A 19,925-nucleotide genomic window follows, 5' to 3' on the forward strand; every position below is an offset into this window, starting at 1 on the left:
CTCTCGTTTTGTAGCAATTATAAGCAAATATTGTGTGTCCAATTATATTTAAATGAACACAATCGGTACTGTCTACTGTCTTTTTCTTTTTTATTTCAGGAAAATATATAAAAGAAGAGTTTACTTGATAAACAGTGAGTGATATTCCAATTTCAAATCAGTGTTCAGTGCAAAGAAAAAAATGTTTTCAAAAGGACGTTCAGCGTTTCTGGATTGGGGATTGATGAACAGTTTGCTGATTGGAATCGGAGTTCTTATCGCGATTTGGTACTTTCGATGGCGTCAAAGCAGGAAACATCTGTACGAAGCGGCTGCGAAGTTACCGGTACCAGATTGCGTGACTCAATATCCAATTCTTGGTCATAGCCCTTACTTTATTGGAGACACAGAACGTAAATGAAGTAATTTTAGTTAATTCTTACGTTTTTTAAATATATATTTTTATGTATTTAGATATTTTGAAGAATATTTATTATATATCGATGAACAGTCCGACGCCTTGCACGATCTGGTTAGCCCACAGACTATTCTTTGGTATAAAAAAACCTGAGCAAATGGAAGTAATTCTGAATAGCCAGAAATGCTTGGCGAAGGACGATTTGTACAGGTTTTCCAAGCCGTTGGGAGGGAATGGACTCTTCAGTTTAGATGGTAAAAACTAAACACAAATTTATCGTGCGAATTTTCACATTTTACTGATTTGCAGTAAAGATGTGGAAAGTTCATCGCAAATTGATTGCGCCCAGCTTCAATCAAAGGCTTCTCGATCAATTCGTCGATATCTTCGTCGAGCAGTCCAACATTCTCACCAACAAAATTTTCTCCAAAAAGGTGGGTAAATTCTTCAACGTCGATGAATACATAACAGCAGCTGCATTGGAAATGGTCACTCGTAAGTACTTCCATTATTTACAATATTTAAGAAAAGTACAAACAAAATATTTGTAGAAACTGCAATGGGTATAAAAACTAATAATCAAGAAAGCAATTGCGAACTCGCCGAACAATTGAACAGAGGTTTAGATATTATGTTCATGAGGATGTTCAACGTTCTTCTACATTCGGACTTTCTGTTCCATTTAACCAGTTTTGCAAAAGAAGAAAGAATTATAATAAATTCGTTCCAAGGCTTTATTAGAAAGGTATTCTATTATAACTATTTTTTTTAGTTAACTATCGTATTAATATTGAAATTTGTTTAGGTTATCGCTGATAAGAGAGCAGCTTTCAAGAAGAAAGAACAAGAAATGAAAGAGTGCGTTGAAGCTCAAATTGATGGTGAGTGCAGCTACAAATAAATACTTGTAATCATATCAATTTTAACTTGCAGAAGTCAAAGAGCGTAAAGTATTTTTGGATCATCTCATGGAATTATCTCAGAATCAGCAGTTTACGGATCAAGAAATTATTGAAGAAGTGCAAACATTTATGATTGCTGTAATATTTATACACACTAACAAAAAAATAATCTTAACTAATTTAACTTTGTCTTTCAGGGATCAGACACTTCGGCTACAGTCGTTTCCTTCGTTTTAATATGTTTGGGAATGTTTCCTGAATACCAGGTAAATTAACAATTCTTAAAATCGTACATATTTTTGATTAATTCATTTCAGCAATTGGTTTATGAAGAAATCCTTGAAGTTGTTGGATTAGATCGAGACATCGAGTGCACGGATATAGCGAAATTTAAGTACTTGGAGAAATTTATAAAGGAAACGATGCGGTTGTTCCCAATTGGACCAAACATAGTTCGAAAAATAACGGAGGACCTTGAACTTGGTAATTCAACTTTACTTTCTACAACGAATCAAATATTAATACTTTTTGCTTGTTTGCAGATGGTCATATTCTACCAAAAGACAGTGGATTGGTTCTGGCCATTTTCAGCATCCACAGGAACGATAAATACTATCCCAATCATATGAAATTCGACCCGGAGAGGTTCTCTCCCGAAGAAACTGCTAAAAGACACCCATATGCTTTTCTTCCATTTTCCGCTGGTCCCAGAAACTGCGTTGGTAAATAATACTAACAATTTTCAATTATTTAACCAAATAAACATTCCTCTTTAGGTATCAAATTTGGTATGTCCGTTGTGAAGACAATAGTTGCTACGGTTACCAGAAAATACTTCATAGAAACGACCTTCAAGACAATCGAAGACGTGCGAGTTAAGCAATCATTGATCATCAAGAGTTGCCTCGGATATCCAATAAAATTGACCGAACGTATACAATCTTAATTTAATCAAATTATATAAATATAATAATTAATATTAAATGTTTATATACTATTGAGCGGGCTTATGTTATCTTAATTTTAATGTGTTTTGATATTATGTTCAGAAATTTAATAAATGTTCACCGGCGCCAAAGTTTTAAAACTAAGTTTCTCCCAAAACAATTACTTAATTCACAAAAAAAAATAATTTTATGGTTATACAATACTTTAACACGTTGACACCGACATGACCCACCGGTGGGTCATAAATTATGTTTAATAGTTATCAGCACGCCACTGATTTTGACTTAGTATAACCTTAAATATCTTACGCCAATACATTTCTTATACACATATTAATAATTTTTTAAGCAATTTAGAATAATACGTGATATTGTGACATAATTTATAAATACTTTACAAAATAAATTGCAAGACACATTTCTCAGAATTGTTTTAAACTGTTTTAAAATTATTCAAAAATGTATAAGAAAATTTTAAGTTTGTAATTGACGTAAGATATTTGACTTTTCACTCAGTCCATAGGCGTCCACGATAAATTCTTTCGCAGCAGTCATACCGATTTTTGCCGTCCTTAACGTGTGTTCATACATTAAACCAGTGTTTCTCTAACTTTTTGGTTCGGGGCTCCCTTTTGCACTTACAAATTTTAATAATGTGTAAGTGTAGAAAAACATCAAGATGGAATATTTTTGGCGACCGCCCCACTTTGAGAATCTCGGTTTTAGTATGAATACATAAATATTTCTTTTGTTTTTACGTAATCGACAAAGCCGTTTCTAATATTTGATGATTAATTAGTATTTTATTAACGCATCATTGATATTTTGCATAAAAAATGACGTCTGAATTTACGTCTGTATATTTAATGAGACTAACGTATATATAATGTGTATAACGTGTATATTTAATGAGATGTTATACTAATGATGTTATACTTGATCTCCCATATAGATGTTATAATTAGAAGAATGTTTTTAGTTATTTGTTTTTATTGTTAAAATAAATATTTATTTATATTATATTAGGTAATTTGGAAAGTTTTCAATGGGAAAGTTTTCAATCCACTCAGTGTTATATTATGTTGCAGTTTCAAAACAATTTAATTTAAAAAAAATAAATTATTATTAAAAAAATCATAATTTAATATCAAATAATTAATGCGTGCAAAACTTGATTGGGTAGAAATGCATTGAAGTGCAATTTAATTAGATTATTATACGTTAAAAAATAACTTAAAAAACTAATTAAAATATTATCAAGTTTATTACATGAGACACTAAAATTTCTAGAAGTTACATTCAAAATAAAATTTGTTAAATTTTGTTTGAAAAACAGTAATTAAGTCTGCGTATTTACAAGAATAAATTGTCTTTTGTATGATACAGAGCAATTATATTATGTAATATTTACCATTTTCTCGCTTACAAATAGAGCAGTAAAAGAAACAACATATATTACGCGTTTCTTTTCTTTTTTTTTTTCAATATTTCGCGGCCGTCGTTTGGGGTGGGGGGACAGTAATGTTGAGTGTGTATATAGGCACAGTGTATTGTGTAAACGGTGTTATTCCAGTTTCAAATCTGTGTCAAGAAAAACTTGAAAAACTCGAAGAAACAATAAAAAATAATGTACTCGATAGTGAAAGTACGTTCGGTCTTTCTGGACTTGGGTTTCATGAACACTTTGCTGATTGGATTCGGAGTTCTTTTGGTGATTTGGTACTTCCGGTGGCGTCAGAGCAGGAAACATCTGTACGAAGCAGCCGCGAAGGTACCGGTTTCAGGATGCGTGACTGAACTTCCTTTTCTCGGCCACAGCCTTTACTTCATCGGTGACACAGAACGTAAATATGATTTGAAGCGTTTTAAATACACTTTTTTTTTCATTATTACGATTATTTGTTTAGAGATTTTGAAGAATGTTAATCATATATCGTCGAACAGTACGACTCCTTGCACGATCTGGTTGGCGCACAGGTTGTTCTTTCCTCTATCAAAACCGGAACAAATGGAGGTAGTTTTGAATAGCCCGAAATGCTTGGCGAAGGACGATTTGTACAGGTTTTCCCAAGCTTTGGCAGGATACGGACTCTTCAATATGAACGGTACAAAACGTACATTTCAAGTTGATCTCCTAAATTTAGAAAGTTAATTTTCAGTTGACACGTGGAAAATTCATCGTAAATTGATTATGCCCAGCTTCAATCAAAGGCTTCTCGATCAATTCGTCGATGTCTTCGTCGAGCAGTCCAACATTCTTACCAACAAAGTTCTCTCCAAAAAAGTGGGTAAATTCTTCAACGTCGAGGAATACATAACAGCAGCTGCATTGGAAATGGTCACCCGTAAGTACTTCCATTATTTACAATATTTAAGAAACGTAAAAACAAAATATTTGTAGAAACTGCAATGGGTATAAAAACTAATAATCAAGAAAGCAATTGCGAACTCGCCGAACAATTGAACAGAGGTTTAGATATCATGTTCATGAGGATGTTCAATGTTCTTCTCCATTCGGATGTTTTGTTCAATTTGACCAGTTGGGCCAAAGAAGAAAGAACTATCATAAATTCCTTCCAAGGTTTCATTAGAATGGTATTAATAATAAACTAAATTTTTATTTAACTATCGTATTAATATTGAAATTTGTTTAGGTTATTACTGATAAAAGAGCAGATTTCAAAAAGAAGGAGCTAGAAATGAAGGAGTGCGTCGAAGCGCAAATTGATGGTGAGTGCAGCAACGAATCATTCTTAATTCAATCAATTATTTGTATTTATATCAATTGGAAATTGCAGAATTCAAAGAGCGTAAAGTATTCTTGGATCATCTCATGGAATTATCTCAGAATCAGCAGTTAACGGATCAAGAAATTATTGAAGAAGTGCAAACATTTATGATTGCTGTAATATTTATACACACAAACAAAAAAAATACTCTTAACTAATTCAACTTTGTCTTTCAGGGCTCAGACACTTCGGCTACAGTCGTTTCCTTCGTTTTAATTTGTTTGGGAATGTTTCCTGAATACCAGGTAAATTAACAATTTTTAAAATCGTACATATTTTTTATTAATTCATTTCAGCAATTGGTTTATGAAGAAATCCTTGAAGTTGTTGGATTAGATCGAGATATTGAGTGCACGGATATAGCGAAATTGAAGTACTTGGAGAAATTTATAAAGGAAACGATGCGGTTGTTCCCAATTGGACCAAACATCGTTCGAAAAGTAACCGAAGACCTTGAACTTGGTAATTCAACTTTCCTTTATATAATGAATAAAATATTATTACTATTTGCATATTTCCAGATGGTCATATTTTACCAAAAGACAGTGGATTGGTTCTGGCTATTTTCAGCATCCACAGGAACGAGAAATACTATCCCAATCCCATGAAATTCGACCCAGAGAGGTTTTCCCCGGAAGAAACCGCTAAAAGACATCCGTACGCTTATCTTCCATTTTCCGCTGGACCAAGAAACTGCGTTGGTAAATATACTTGCAATTATCAATTATTAAACCAAATATCTAATAAACATTCCTCTTCAGGTATCAAATTTGGTATGTCCGTTGTGAAGACAATAGTTGCTACGGTGACCAGAAAATACTTCATAGAAACGACCTTCAAGACCATCGAAGACGTGCGAGTTAAGCAATCTCTGATCATCAAGAGTTGCCTAGGTTTTCCAATCAAAGTGACGGAACGTGTCGGTTCTTAATTAAAAAAAAAGAAACAATTTAAGTTATTTATGTACATATTTATATATATTCCATTAATAAAATATCAGAAAAAATAGTGATTGTTTTTTTTTACTCTAGTTTCATAATTAATGATAATTGCAAAAATTAACATTCGTCAATGTCAACGTCGACATAATTTAAAGTAATTGCTGTGAATGACTGATGAAATTCATTAATAAATGTCCAATAATAAAATGAAATTATTAAAATGTTTATTTATTTTCTTAACTATTTCTATCGAGTTGTGGCAACTAATAGCCGAATGATTAAGTCGCCCTACCCACAATCGAACCGGCGCCGGTTCGAATCCTGGTCAAGCCAGGCTCTTTGTGAGCAAAAAGGCCATCGTTCATCACAGATGGACAGTGAAATGAATGAAGTTCAGCATATGGACCTTCAGCAAAGTCGATAGACAAAGACAGTGTTAAGGATAGCAGCAGATTCATAGTTAAAGGAAATAGTGGAAATAGTACAAATTTAAAAAATTAAAAATCATCATAATGGTAACTATCCACCGGGGAAGATTATCCATTTAATGTCAACTGCAATCTTAAATTTACTCAATGTTCACATTGATGAACAGATTTCGAATAAAATTATACGATATAAAAAAAATCTATCGAGTATTCTATCGAACGTGCGTCTCACATTCGTGACATACAAATTTCTCACTGAAGAAACACGTAACAAAATTTAATATTAATTATTTCATTAAATTATAATAAATAACACAGTTTCAAAATACAATTTGTGTTGATTATTTTGCATTTTTTTACAAAGTTTTAAAGTTATAAACATTGAAATGTCAATTTATTTGTAATCATTAAAAATGCTTAGTTTCAATAAATTTCAAACATTCCACACGACAAGTATTTTATTATTATTAAAATTGTGCTCGATTCACACAATATTATTAAAATGTTAATAGAGAAAGCGTTTGAAAACTTGATGATAAATTTAGAAATTATTTTTGTTGGGATGAATTGAAAGTAATTGAGTTCAAGTAAACAATCAATGATGTAGAATGTTCATAATTTTTTAATTACAAAAAAAAAGAAGTAAAAACAGTGCAAGAAATGTTAACTATATTAATCAAATTGTCCAGTAAATTATGGATTTTTTTATTATATTTTGATTACTTAGATCAAATTTTATAATTGTTGCGGTTTCGAATCATAATCAAATATACTTGAAAAAAAAATGTCCAGTAAATTATGGATTTTTTATTATATTTTCATTACTTAATCATAATCAAATATACTTGAAAAAAAAAATGCATTTTTGTTTTGTATTTGCACTTACCATTGATGTGCACTTTATTCGTTATTGACACATGCCATTGGTTCCGTAACGAAATGAAATTCAAGGTCAAACATGATGAAAATCGTTTTGATCGCTTTGTTCAGCTTCGAGAAAATAGAAGATGTCTGCATGTAATTGATGCAATCAAAAGAATGTGTGCATGCTTATCTCGTTGCATTTTTCAATAGGAATTATGATTAAAATTTGTACCAGATGTTTGAAAAACGCAGATAACATTCTTTCACAATCTAGAAATTAGCAATTTATTTATTATTATTATTTATTACATAATCATGGAAGTAATCGAAAGAAATGTGCAGTTTATGGAAAAAATACTACAAATTTTGAGTATAAATAGACATAGCTCGTAGATGAATCAAAATCAAATTTACTGCAAGATTCAAATTGTTGAAATGTATTCAATATTGTTGCTTGCGGATTTGGGATTGATGAACACTTTGTTCATGAGTATCATTTTTCTCGTAATTATTTGGTACTTGAAGTGGCGTCGATCCAGACAACATCTTTACGAAGCAGCTAAAAAAGTGGGTTTGACAGATTGTCAGAAGGAGCTTCCAATATTAGGACACAGCCTTTACTATGTCGGAGACGCAGAACGTAAATATGATGATTCGATGATATATGAAAGATTTATTTTATACTTATGTATGCAGGAATCATGAGAAACCTGCATTACGTTTCATCGAAATCCAGTGCGACGCCGGTCGGATTTTGGTTGGCGCACAGGTTGTTCTTCTGTCTGAACACACCTGAGCAGATGGAAGCAGTTTTGAGTAGCCCTAAATGCTTGGAGAAGGATGATTTGTACAGGTTCTCCAAGCCGTTGGGAGGGAATGGACTCTTCAGTTTAGATGGCAAAAACTAAACATAAATTTATCGTGCGAATTTTCACATTCTATTGTTTTGCAGTCAAGACGTGGAAAGTTCATCGCAAATTGATTATGCCCAGTTTAAATCAACGGATCCTCGACAAATTCGTCGACGTATTCGTCGAGCGGTCCAACGTTCTAATAAACGATGTTCTTTCCAAAAAAGTAGGCGAATTGTTCGACGTGGAAGAATCCATCACCGTGACTTCATTGGAAATAATAACACGTAAGCATTTTCATTTGTATGCTAAAATAAATAATATATAATGAATTAATTGAAGAAACTGCAATGGGAATGAAATGCGCGGATAGTGAAAGTATTCGCGTTTTGTTCGAAAGAATTACCAGAGCTTTCGAAATCTTGTACATGAGGATGTTCAATGTTCATCTGCACTTTGATTTTATATTCAACTTGACCAAATTGTCCAACGAACAAAAATATATCGTTGATTTCTTCAAGAACTTCATCCGTTCGGTAATTACATAAATGCACAAAATTATCTAACAATCAATTAATAATTTAATACATTCAGGTTTACTATGAGAAAAAAGAAGAGTTTCTTCAAAAAAAGGAGAAAGTCGAAGAGGCGCAAATCGATGGTAAATGAGTTAAAAAATCTAATTATGTTTTGAAATTTTGAAATTTCAGAATGTAAACAGCGCAAAGTTTTCTTGGATCATCTCATCGAAGTGTCGCAGTTGACGGATGAAGAAATTATAAACGAAGTGCAAACATTCATGATTGGTGTAATGTTTACACGAGAAAATACTTAAGAAAATACTTTTAACTAATGTTAAGTTATCTTTCAGGGATCGGACACTTCAGCTACAGTTGTTTCCTTCGTTTTAATATGTTTGGGAATATTTCCCGAATATCAGGTACACAAATAATATTGAATATAACTAAATCTGTTTAATCTATTGCATAATTTCAGCAAAAAGTTTATGACGAAATCGTCGACGTCGTTGGGCTGGAGCGGAACTTCGAGTGCACGGATATACCGAAACTTAAGTATTTGGAGAAATTCGTAAAGGAAACGATGAGATTGTTCCCAATTGGACCGTTCATAATTCGGAAAGTGACCGAAGACATGGAAGTCGGTAATTAAACTATTTTTATATTAAATTATTAATATTTTCATATTTTTTTTGTTGTTGTAGACGGCCACGTATTACCAAAAGACAGCGGTTTGTTTCTTTGCATATTCACCATCCACAGGAATGAAAAATACTATCCGAATCCCATGAAATTCGACCCAGAGAGGTTTTCCCCCGAAGAAATTGCCAAAAGACATCCGTACGCCTATCTTCCGTTTTCGGCTGGTCCAAGGAATTGCATTGGTAATATACTCACAAATCGTTGATGAAAGTTTCTTAACAAACTTCTTCTCCAGGCATGAAATTTGGAATGATTGAGGTTAAAACAATAGTCGCTACTGTTGCAAGGAGGTACTTCATAGAAACGAGCTTCAAAAGTGTCGAAGACGTACGACTTAAGCAATCCTTCATTCTCAAGAGTTGCCTCAGTTTTCCAATCAAACTGACGGAACGTGTAGCTTCTTAACACACAATTTGTTATATAACACTTTAAGTGCACCTCAAATTTTATAATTCAATGAGTTAACATCATGAATCAAATATAAGTATATTCGCAATATGTTTCAGCGAATATTTCACAGTTTTGTACAAGGCAAATGCAGAAACCGCGCTGCAACATTCACAGCTCGCAAATAAATTTAATAATTTACATCAAGTGGACTAATTGGACATATAAATTCGCTTATAAACAAAGTTGTTGGAATCAACAATAATATTTTATTAATTGTTTGCAACAAGTGTTAATTATCTTACATTTTCTACATATTAATAATCGATTTTTGTAATTAAATAATATTTATAGTTGTTCTAGAAACTTTTTTTTATTACGATTTAAGATTTTTATGTTCTAATCAGTGGCGTAACTAGCAACAGGTTATACAAAAAATGTCTTTAAACTAAAAAAAAACTTTGTATATTTCGTTTATATACGAGTATATACGTATAAATCTTTTAATATTTGCAGCAACGCCACTGCTATTTATATAATTGTCACTTACAAGGTTCTTAAACGTTTATTTGTAAATTATTAACAACCTCTTATTTTGTTTTTTTTTTTCCTATTCTTTTTAATAGGCGACAATTAGGAAAGACGTATTTCCAATAAGAAATGTCTTTATAAAAGCGAACAACAAGTTGACAAGAAAATCATTACTTCTTTCCACGAATCGTATTGACGTCGGTTTCAGAATGAACGCGTTTGTGAAAGAGAGATCTCTAATTCTCGAGTTAGGTGTTATGAACTGCCTTCTGATTTCCATCGCTGCAGCAGCTCTTGTTTTGTACGTGCGTTGGAGGAACAGCAGAAAACACCTGTACGAGTTGGGAGCCAAAGTTCCGATTCCGGATTGTGCTAAAAGTCTTCCAATTTTGGGGCACAGTCTATACTTCATTGGAGACACAGAACGTAAGATTATTTTGTTTAAATATTAAAGATATTTTACTGAAGAAAATTGCGAGCAGGGATTTTGAACAACGTTAAATACATCTCGACGAACTGCGAATCTCCTGGCACCATTTGGTTGGCGCACAGATTGTTCTTCCTGCTGACAACGCCGGCAGATTTGGAAATCGCACTCAACAGTCCCAAATCTTTGGAGAAAGATGATTTGTACAGGTTTTCCAGATCGCTGGCAGGAAAAGGACTCTTCAGCCTTGAAGGTAACTTCTGATTTTTAGCAACAACAATACAAGTTGATGAAAATCTCAATTTAAGTTGATGCCTGGAAAGTGCACAGGAAATTGATAACTCCAACGTTCCATCCGCGGATTCTCGATTCGTTCGTCAACGTCTTCGTGGAACAGTCCAATGTTCTAGTGGAAATCTTGCAAGGCAAAGTCCACGAAATGTTCAACATTGGCGAACATCTTACGGCCGCAACGTTGGAGATGGTCACTCGTAAGTGATTCAGTTTCAAAGTAATCAATAAACTATTGGAAACCTTTGCAGAAACCGCAATGGGCGTCAAATTGAACAAACAGCTAGGAAATTGCAAACTGGGCGAGCAATTAAACAGGTTATTATTATTTTCCATTTATTTGTTCAATTACTCATTTTTTTTATTCTTTTGCTTAGAGGCTTAGAAATCATGTTCATGAGGATGTTCAACGTTCCTTTGCACTTTGACTTCATCTTCGAGTTATCCGGTTTGGCTAAAGAGGAACGCGGCATCATCGATTCCTTCCTGAACTTCATCAAGAAGGTATATTCACAATTGCATTATATAATGATACGAAAACAAGTAAATTGATTTAGGTGATAAACGATAAGAAGGTTGAAAAGAAGCTGAAAATGTTGGAAACCGAGGCTGAAATTGATGGTAAATATAATTGATTGTACAACAAAATGAAATTGATTAAATTATTGTGTTTATTTGCAGATATTAAAAAGCGTAAAGTCTTCTTGGATCACCTTTTAGAGTTGTCCGAACAAAATTTGCTTACCGAGGAGGAAATAATCGATGAAGTGCGAACTTTCATGATAGGCGTAAGCTCTGATTAAGTTCATTGGAATTCTTAATCGTTTGTAACTTGCAGGGTTCTGATACATCCGCAACTGTGATTTCTTTCGTCTTGGTTTGTTTAGGAATGTTTCCTGAATATCAGGTAAATTGTCTTAATTAATTAATTAATTAATTATATTAGGTAAATGTAAATTGTTTTGCTTGGTTTCCAGCAAAAAGTATACGAAGAAGTAATCGATGTGATTGGTTACGATCGCGACATCGAGTGCGAGGATATACCGAAATTTAAGTACTTGGAAATGTGCATAAAGGAAACCATGAGATTATTCCCAATCGGCCCGAACATCGTTAGAAAAGTAACCGAAGATTTACAAATTGGTAAATTTCATTCTTTCATTCCCAACACAAACTGACTATATTTCTTCTTAGGTGATCACATGCTTCCTGAGGGTTCTGGATTGGTACTGTGCATATACACCGTGCACAGAAACGATAAATACTTTCCTGATCATATGAGATTCGATCCTGAGCGATTCTCTCCTGAAGAATGCGCCAAAAGACATCCGTACGCTTACCTTCCTTTTGCTGGTGGTCCACGGAATTGCATTGGTATTGTTGTTCAGCTTTTGTGTTCTTTTCAAAGTCAATTAATTTATAAAACAATTTTCCACAAGGAATGAAATTTGGTTACAACATGATGAAAATTGTGCTGGCCACTTTGGTAAGGAAATTCTTTATAGAAACGAGCTTCCAGAAAATAGAGGATATAAGAGTTAAACAGTCGCTGATCATCAAGAGCATTTTGGGATACCCGGTCAAACTTACGCCAAGAAATTCCGACTTGATTTAGATGCAGACTTCATGATTTACATTTTTTTAAATTTATATTATTATTTATGTATACTTAATGAAATAATCAAATATAAATAAAAAATAAACTGTTTTTAATAGTGGTTTAAATAGTATGAGAAAATTGAATTAATTACGATTATTACAAACAAATTTCTTGACTAATGATTCACGTAAAATTATATTTTAGAAACACGTTCGACGAACGTTTCTGTTTTTTTTTTTGGTTTCTTGGAAATTGCAGGTCCACAATGTCGAACGTATTCGTTGTTTTTCTTTTTTAATATATAATTTCTGTTATGAAAAAAAATACATAAACCAGTTGTTCGTGTTATGAATTTTTTATTCATTTGTTTTATTTCACAATATTACGGAACGGTGAGCTATTAGATATTCAAGATTTACGCTCAAAGTTGTAAATGCAGTATTGGCTAATAATTCTCTACATTCACATGAAAGAATTGTTACTTAAGTAAACTGGTACATGCATTACGAAAAGATAGAACAATATAATTTTATTACATTTCCATGACTAAATTTTAATATAAAAAGAAAAAAAAATGTGATTTAAATAACATAATGTAACATTTGTAAAAAAAAAGTTATTTGGCTTGTAGAATTTATAAAGATGTGTTAAGAATTGGTTTTTCTTTCTTAAGAAAATCTAATTAAAATTCCTGCAATTTGTTTCTTACTTAAGAATTATTTTTTTCTTAAGAAAATCTTACTAGAATTCCTGCAAATTTGTTTCTTGCAAAAATTAGTGATTTAATTAACCAATATTAAGAAATAACATTTGAAAAATGTTCTTCAGTTTATGGAATTTATAAAGAGGTGTTAAGAATTGTTCTTTTCTTAAGAAAATCTTATTAGAATTCTTGCAAATTAATGTTTCTTATAAAAATTTGTGATTTAATTAACAAGCTTTAAGAAATAACATTTGAAATATGTTCTTCAGCTTATAGAATTTATAAAGAGATGTTAAGAATTGTTTTTTTTTCTTTATTAAGAAAATCTTATTAGAATTCCTACAAATTCCTGTTTCTTACAAATATTAGTGATTTAATTAACAAACTTTAAGAAATTTCAAACATGTTCTTCAGCTTATGGAATTTATAAAGATGTGTTAAGAATTGTTCTTTTCTGAAGAAAATCTTATTAGAATTCTTGCAAATTCCTGTTTCTTACAAAAATTTATGATTTCATTAACAAGCTTTAAGAAATAACATTTGAAATATGTTCTTCAGCTTATAGAATTTATAAAGAGGTGTTAAAAATTGTTCTTTTCTTAAGAAAATCTTATTAGAATTCCTGCAAATTCCTATTTCTTACAAAAATTAGTGATTTAATTAACAAACTTTAAGAAATAACATTTGAAACATGTTCTTCAGCTTATGTAATTTATAAAAAGGTGTTAAAAATTGTTCCTCTTCTTAAAAAAATCTTATTAGAATTCTTGCAAATTCCTGTTTCTTACAGAAATTAGTGATTTAATTAACAAACTTTAAGAAATTTCAAACATGTTCTTCAACTTATGGAATTTATAAAGAGGTGTTAAAAATTGTTCTTTTCTGAAGAAAATCTTATTAGAATTCTTGCAAAATCCTGTTTCTTACAAAAATTTGTGATTTAATTAACAAGATTTCAGAAATAACATTTGAAATATGTTCTTCAGCTTATAGAATTTATAAAGTGGTGTTAAGAATTGTTTTTTCTTTATTAAGAAAATCTTATTAGAATTCCTGAAAATTCCTGTTTCTTACAAAAATTTGTGATTTCATTAACAAGCTTTAAGAAATAACATTTGAAATATGTTCTTCAGCTTATAGAATTTATAAAGAGGTGTTAAAAATTGTTCTTTTCTTAAGAAAATCTTATTAGAATTCCTGCAAATTCCTATTTCTTACAAAAATTAGTAATTTAATTAACAAACTTTAAGAAATAACATTTGAAACATGTTCTTCAGCTTATGAAATTTATAAAAAGGTGTTAAAAATTGTTCCTTTTCTTAAAAAATCTTATTAGAATTCTTGCAAATTCCTGTTTCTTACAGAAATTAGTGATTTAATTAACAAACTTTAAGAAATTTCAAACATTTCTTACAAAAATTTGTGATTTAATTAACAAGATTTCAGAAATAACATTTGAAATATGTTCTTCAGCTTATAGAATTTATAAAGAGATGTTAAGAATTGTTTTTTCTTTATTAAGAAAATCTTATTAGAATTCCTGAATATTCCTGTTTCTTACAAAAAATTGTGATTTAATTAACAAACTTTAAGAAATTTCAAACATGTTCTTCAGCTTATGGAATTTATAAAGAGGTGTAAAAATTGTTCCTTTTCTTAAGAAAATCTTATTAGAATTCTTGCAAATTCCTGTTTCTTACAGAAATTAGTGATTTAATTAACACACTTTAAGAAATTTCAAACATGTTCTTCATCTTATGGAATTTATAAAGAGGTGTTAAAAATTGTTCTTTTCTGAAGAAAATCTTATTAGAATTCTTGTTAATTCCTGTTTCTTACAAAAATTTGTGATTTAATTAACAAACTTTAAGAAATTTCAAACATGTTCTTCAGCTTATGGAATTTATAAAGAGGTGTTAAGAATTGTTTTTTTTTCATTATTAAAAAAATCTTATTACAATTCCTGCAAATTCCTGTTTCTTACAAAAATTAGTGATTTAGCTAACAAACATTTGAAACATGTTCTTCAGCTTATGGAATTTATAAAGAGGTGTTAAGAATTGTTTTTTTTTCTTTATTAAGAAAATCTTATTAGAATTCCTGTTAATTCCTGTTTCTTGCAAAAATTAGTGATTTAATTAACAAATATTAAGAAATAACATTTGAAAAATGTTCTACAGCTTATGAAAAGAGTTAATAATTGTTTTCTTCTTAAGAAAATCTTATTAGAATTATTGCCAATTTGTTTCTTACAGTGATTTAATTATGAAATAACTTTTGAAAAATGTTCTTCATCTTATGGAATTTATAAAGAGTTAAGAATTGTTTTCTTCTTGAGAAAATCTTATTAGAATTCCTCCAATTATGTTTCTTACGAAAAGATAAATAAGTAATTAATACGTATTGCATTTAATAAATAAATAAACAACTATGTAATCATTGCTTGTAGATATAAATAATATCATCTTTTATCATTTCAAGTTAACTTAGAAGTTATATCATCAAACAAAGATGCTTTTCAGTACTTCTTTTAGTCAATTTTAAGTACTAAGGTATTATGTATTAAGTCTTAGGTTGATAAAATTAGGGCCAATAAAAAGTACTGAATTTTAAAGTTAAAGTGTAGATTTGGTTGCATATATTATATACTCTTTGTAGGTTAAATATAGTAGCTCTGACGTAAACATAACAGATTTGGCATCATAGCAATAAGAAGTAAACAATCATTAATCATCAGCTGATTGTACTAGAAACAGTAACAATGGAAAAGCCGCTGGAAAGAGTTATGGAGGAAATGTAAGTAATAGAATGTTGTAAACATATTGCAATAATCTCATATTATATTTTAGCCTAAATACTACAGATGTATTTGGCTGTGTTTTTGCTGATCATCAAGGTTTATGCTTAGGAGGTATATGTCATTGCATCTAACAAAGAATATATGTTAAAATTGAACATTTTAGTAAAAGGTAGAGCTTCGACTGAGAGTGCTGGAGTAATTGGAGCAATAGCAGAGGAAGCTTCAAAGCTGGAACCCAACAGCCGTCCACCAGTCATAGTCCTGGAAAGTGAGAACAAAATGTGTATCATACAAAGGAACGGAACTATCACCGGCGCTATCTATAAGTTAATTTAAATGCTTGTTCTTGTGTAATTATATGTCTCTTCTTTTTTTATACTATTTTAAAATAAATGAATTACGTATGCAACCAAATGTACGTGTTGTTTTGAACCGTTAAAGTAGTGGTACCAACATGGTCGATCGAGTGGGAGGAAAACAAAGCGACCACCATTTTGTGTGCCAAGCTCCTAGAACCTGTCAGAATAGAAGGCGAGAGTGTAGAAAAACGGATTATTTCCCAAATTATCGAGAGAGCTAATGTGTCTGCAAAAAGGACGTCCGGTGTATACGTATTAAATTTTACAGTAAGATCTCTTCGAACGGACAATTTGGTTCAGTGATTAACGTATGTTTTTATGTATTTTAGATTGAAATGCTGCTTGTTGTGTAGTTTCTTGCACCAAGTCTTAAATAGAGTACATATATTTATTTAGTTTTATATACAAGTGCAGTGATCATGGAGTTTTTGGAGCACCCGAAGGAATTTCCATCCAAGGACGATGAAATCCATTATTGGAAGGATCTAGTGGAACGATTAATTGAAGAGTAAATATCATCAACAAATCAAGTTGCACTGATATCATCAGGTTTTTATTACTACTCTTTTTTTTCTGTATTTTAGGAAAGATTTCATTCAAAGGGAATTCGATGATTACACTGCTGATTCTCAGCAGTTGGAGAAGGAGTTTGAGGCCACAATTGAGCAAAACGAGAAGACTATTCGCGAGCTGAGATCCAACAATTGCAGAGCACAAAATGAGCTTGAATCACTTAAAGTAATATATCGATAATTAACGACGTTGCGAGTTTAATTAATTTTCTAATTTCAGTCTCGTTTGGATCAAGCAAACCACGAAAACATGATGTTTGAATCTCAGGTGAAATCTCTGAAGGATGAAAAGAAGGAGTTGCAGTGGAAGGTTCGGGAGCTGGAACAGAAGAACGATGATTTGGAGAGAGCCGAAAGGATGTATACAGAAACTGTGGAGGCTGTGAAAACGACTATGAACAATGTGATCGAGAGGAATGCAATACTGGAATCTGAAGTGGACGAGAAGGAAACGTTGAAGGAGAAGTTACAGAGATTGGTGGACGAAGCCAGAGGTAATACCTCTTGCTTATAATTAAGATTTATTTAATATATATATATGAATTGTGTGCAGATTTGAAGCAGGAATTGAAAGTGAAAGACCGATGCCCGGATAACGATAGGACGATGAACGGGCACTCGAACAACGGTCTCGTGGATTCGAATCGTCTTCCTGTTGAATCTCAAACACAAACCACACCAGTTAAACGTAAGATACCAAAAGTTCTGCATAATTTTGCTCGTTTCGTTGGGAAACCATTGGGTTTGAAAATCAAAAGACATTGAACAGCATGCGCCTAATATCGCTTAAGTTACTTAAATAATTTATTTATTTAATTCTCCCCCAATTATTTTTCTTTATTTATAAGTGATTTTTACGTTGTAAGCGTAACCTAAGTGTGTGTTTCAATTTCATGCAAGCAAGTGCCTTAATAATATACTTATCTATTAACTGTGATTAATAATACATTAAACGATGACGAAAAGAATAAAACGATTAACAAGACTCAAATATAACTTTTTTTTTTGGACTAATTAGACTGAAATTTGTAATTAATTGTTATTATTATTATTAATATTGCTATTTTTTTTTTGATTATTTTCTGTTTGTTTTTTTTTATTTATTTTTAAATAAAGGAAGAATTGTTTTTTGATGAAAAGTAGTAAAATCATTATTTTGTTTCGTTATTGTTTTATTTTAGATTCGTTGCATCCTCTGTTATATTTGAGTCTTGTTTTGTCTGTATGTCTAACACTGTGCATGATCCTTTAGGAACTGTTACGTTTCTTCGCGTGATTCAACAATTTCAATAAATTTCCTACACTTCTATGTACGCATTTGAAACGTTGGCTTTGCATTGATTGGCTTTCAACTTACTATTCATTTTGATCTACTTTTCTCTTTTTTTTTCATATGCGTTGAAGGTTAAAATTAACAATAATATACGTGGGATTTGAATGTACACCTCGAGAAATATTGTATATTTTTCTATTATTTTCAATTAATTTGGAATAAATTAAGACATACTAACAGTATATATTTACTTTTGACTTGGCGATATTTGTATGAGAACTTGTATATGGAATGAAAACAACTTGACAAGTTACTTTGAAATTACCACGTATTCAGTAGCCAACTTAAATCATAGAAACAAGATTTAAATTGAAAAGTTTGCTATGTAAATTTGCATGTTTCCTAGGTGATAGTTGTTTTGTAGCAGTGTTGACATTTGCAGTAGATGTTACTAATTTGAAATTGTATGTAGAATTTTTGTTGTTGGTTTACATTGAAACTTATTATATTTTTTCCTGTTTTCAGGTCATTCTAAGAAGGCCATACTAGTGGATGGACCATTATCCCCATCCTCCAGGATCCTCGCACTGAACATAATCGGCGACTTGATTCGCAAAGTTGGCGTGAGTAAACCCAAAAATTATACATAGACTCGCACTGTTTTCGCTGTACTTTGTTTATTATATATATTTTTAAATATTATGGTAGTTAGTAGAAAATGTTCAAAAAATTTGGGAACTAGTAGCTTCTGGTTATTTTTTGTATACATAGCTTACACGTAGGTTGATTTTTTTTTTGTTGTTATCTCTGAAATGATCACGTGAAAGAACTTGTGCGTCTTTATTATTTATTTATTTTAAGTTTTGGTTTATTTTGTGTTAATGTGTCAGCATGTGCATGGGTGTTGCTTCCAGCTCTCTCGTTTCCTGTGCGAGCACTGTGGTCAGGTGAACTGTTCTGTCTGTCCGTCACCTGCAATCAATTAAAGAAACGCGCTTACGAACCGCAACACCTCCAACGCTCAAAGGTGTGTTTTTCTCTCTCTCTCTATATGTATCTACCAAAAAAAAACAAAGCCCTAAAAACGAATCAAAATTTAATTTAAACAAAAAAGAGTCCATGTGATGTTACATAAGAAGTACACGAAAAGATACAAAAATATCAGTAACTTCAATATCTAGTAACTTCCCAGTACTTTGTACATTATGCTTTATACATTTTCAATGGGAACTACCTGTGCAGCTAATATGGACCAATCGTAGAGCTGAATCAATAATTCACGTCCTTACATTTTACTTCCTGATTGGTTCCATTCCAGGGATGGGCGGCGCTTCGACTAATTCGGGTCTAAATCGAAAGTCCAACAACCGAAATTTCGACTGTATCAAAATTCCGACAACCATAATCCCGACTGTATCAGAATTTCGACAACCATAATCCTGACTATATCAAAATCCCGACTGTATCAAAATCTCGACAACCATAATCCCGACTGTATCAGAATCTCGAATACCATAATCCCGACTATATCAAAATCTCGACAACCATAATCCCGACTGTATCAGAATCTCGACAACCATAATCCTGACTGTATCAGAATCTTGACAACCATAATCCCGACAACCATAATCGACTATATAAAA

The 19,925-nt window shown here is 31.6% G+C and overlaps 5 protein-coding genes across 5 annotated transcripts; all 5 read left to right on the forward strand.

The window, feature by feature from the left end:
- The first annotated feature begins 482 nt into the window (after positions 1-482).
- LOC108562575 (cytochrome P450 4C1-like) lies at positions 483-5,966 on the forward strand. The gene is made up of 19 exons (XM_017920960.1): positions 483-651; positions 707-892; positions 949-1,142; positions 1,203-1,278; positions 1,331-1,437; positions 1,497-1,565; positions 1,617-1,782; positions 1,842-2,021; positions 2,076-2,231; positions 3,875-4,090; positions 4,154-4,351; positions 4,406-4,591; positions 4,648-4,841; positions 4,901-4,976; positions 5,045-5,151; positions 5,212-5,280; positions 5,332-5,497; positions 5,557-5,736; positions 5,797-5,966. The coding sequence occupies exons 1-19, from the start codon at positions 483-485 to the stop codon at positions 5,964-5,966; spliced, it is 2,865 nt and encodes a 954-aa protein (XP_017776449.1).
- Positions 5,967-7,674: 1,708 nt separating this feature from the next.
- On the forward strand, positions 7,675-10,316 carry LOC108562579 (cytochrome P450 4C1-like). Its single transcript, XM_017920964.1, has 10 exons — positions 7,675-7,908; positions 7,965-8,165; positions 8,221-8,406; positions 8,462-8,655; positions 8,714-8,780; positions 8,830-8,927; positions 8,991-9,059; positions 9,116-9,281; positions 9,342-9,521; positions 9,575-10,316. The coding sequence occupies exons 1-10, from the start codon at positions 7,704-7,706 to the stop codon at positions 9,742-9,744; spliced, it is 1,536 nt and encodes a 511-aa protein (XP_017776453.1). The 5' UTR covers positions 7,675-7,703; the 3' UTR covers positions 9,745-10,316.
- A 54-nt stretch (positions 10,317-10,370) lies between these two features.
- On the forward strand, positions 10,371-12,592 carry LOC108562578 (cytochrome P450 4C1-like). The gene is made up of 11 exons (XM_017920963.1): positions 10,371-10,683; positions 10,740-10,937; positions 10,993-11,175; positions 11,227-11,293; positions 11,353-11,479; positions 11,533-11,596; positions 11,657-11,763; positions 11,814-11,882; positions 11,953-12,118; positions 12,170-12,349; positions 12,415-12,592. Exons 1-11 carry the CDS (start codon positions 10,467-10,469, stop codon positions 12,588-12,590), a joined length of 1,554 nt encoding a protein of 517 aa, XP_017776452.1. The 5' UTR covers positions 10,371-10,466; the 3' UTR covers positions 12,591-12,592.
- A 3,373-nt stretch (positions 12,593-15,965) lies between these two features.
- LOC108562577 (ragulator complex protein LAMTOR5-like) lies at positions 15,966-16,485 on the forward strand. The gene is made up of 3 exons (XM_017920962.1): positions 15,966-16,074; positions 16,128-16,189; positions 16,242-16,485. Exons 1-3 carry the CDS (start codon positions 16,040-16,042, stop codon positions 16,412-16,414), a joined length of 270 nt encoding a protein of 89 aa, XP_017776451.1. The 5' UTR covers positions 15,966-16,039; the 3' UTR covers positions 16,415-16,485.
- Positions 16,486-16,571: 86 nt separating this feature from the next.
- Positions 16,572-19,718, forward strand: LOC108562576 (nuclear distribution protein nudE-like 1-B). The gene is made up of 7 exons (XM_017920961.1): positions 16,572-16,704; positions 16,767-16,945; positions 17,022-17,175; positions 17,230-17,503; positions 17,563-17,697; positions 18,808-18,905; positions 19,197-19,718. Exons 2-7 carry the CDS (start codon positions 16,857-16,859, stop codon positions 19,266-19,268), a joined length of 822 nt encoding a protein of 273 aa, XP_017776450.1. The 5' UTR covers positions 16,572-16,704; positions 16,767-16,856; the 3' UTR covers positions 19,269-19,718.
- Positions 19,719-19,925: the final 207 nt, after the last annotated feature.

This window comes from Nicrophorus vespilloides, unplaced genomic scaffold (genome assembly GCF_001412225.1).
Source record: "Nicrophorus vespilloides isolate i.1.1-1 unplaced genomic scaffold, Nicve_v1.0, whole genome shotgun sequence".
Lineage (NCBI taxonomy): Eukaryota > Metazoa > Arthropoda > Insecta > Coleoptera > Silphidae > Nicrophorus > Nicrophorus vespilloides.

What these genes read in the sequence shown, in the direction of transcription:
- LOC108562575 (XM_017920960.1), top strand. Translation starts at nt 483, where the DNA reads ATGAACAGTCCGACGCCTTGCACGATCTGGTTAGCCCACAGACTATTC. An exon ending in TGGTCCCAGAAACTGCGTTG is followed by an intron (nt 2,022 to 2,075) that starts GTAAATAATACT and finishes ATTCCTCTTTAG; the next exon opens with GTATCAAATTTGGTATGTCC. An exon ending in CGTCGAAGCGCAAATTGATG is followed by an intron (nt 4,977 to 5,044) that starts GTGAGTGCAGCA and finishes TGGAAATTGCAG; the next exon opens with AATTCAAAGAGCGTAAAGTA.
- LOC108562577 (XM_017920962.1), top strand. Translation starts at nt 16,040, where the DNA reads ATGGAAAAGCCGCTGGAAAGAGTTATGGAGGAAAT. An exon ending in GAAAGAGTTATGGAGGAAAT is followed by an intron (nt 16,075 to 16,127) that starts GTAAGTAATAGA and finishes ATTATATTTTAG; the next exon opens with CCTAAATACTACAGATGTAT. An exon ending in TCAAGGTTTATGCTTAGGAG is followed by an intron (nt 16,190 to 16,241) that starts GTATATGTCATT and finishes TGAACATTTTAG; the next exon opens with TAAAAGGTAGAGCTTCGACT.
- LOC108562579 (XM_017920964.1), top strand. Translation starts at nt 7,704, where the DNA reads ATGTATTCAATATTGTTGCTTGCGGATTTGGGATTGATGAACACTTTG. An exon ending in CGAAGAGGCGCAAATCGATG is followed by an intron (nt 8,781 to 8,829) that starts GTAAATGAGTTA and finishes TTGAAATTTCAG; the next exon opens with AATGTAAACAGCGCAAAGTT. An exon ending in GACCGAAGACATGGAAGTCG is followed by an intron (nt 9,282 to 9,341) that starts GTAATTAAACTA and finishes TTGTTGTTGTAG; the next exon opens with ACGGCCACGTATTACCAAAA.
- LOC108562578 (XM_017920963.1), top strand. Translation starts at nt 10,467, where the DNA reads ATGAACGCGTTTGTGAAAGAGAGATCTCTAATTCTCGAGTTAGGTGTT. An exon ending in CTTCATTGGAGACACAGAAC is followed by an intron (nt 10,684 to 10,739) that starts GTAAGATTATTT and finishes AATTGCGAGCAG; the next exon opens with GGATTTTGAACAACGTTAAA. An exon ending in AACGTTGGAGATGGTCACTC is followed by an intron (nt 11,176 to 11,226) that starts GTAAGTGATTCA and finishes AAACCTTTGCAG; the next exon opens with AAACCGCAATGGGCGTCAAA.
- LOC108562576 (XM_017920961.1), top strand. Translation starts at nt 16,857, where the DNA reads ATGGAGTTTTTGGAGCACCCGAAGGAATTTCCATCCAAGGACGATGAA. An exon ending in ATGAGCTTGAATCACTTAAA is followed by an intron (nt 17,176 to 17,229) that starts GTAATATATCGA and finishes TTCTAATTTCAG; the next exon opens with TCTCGTTTGGATCAAGCAAA. An exon ending in ACAAACCACACCAGTTAAAC is followed by an intron (nt 17,698 to 18,807) that starts GTAAGATACCAA and finishes TCCTGTTTTCAG; the next exon opens with GTCATTCTAAGAAGGCCATA.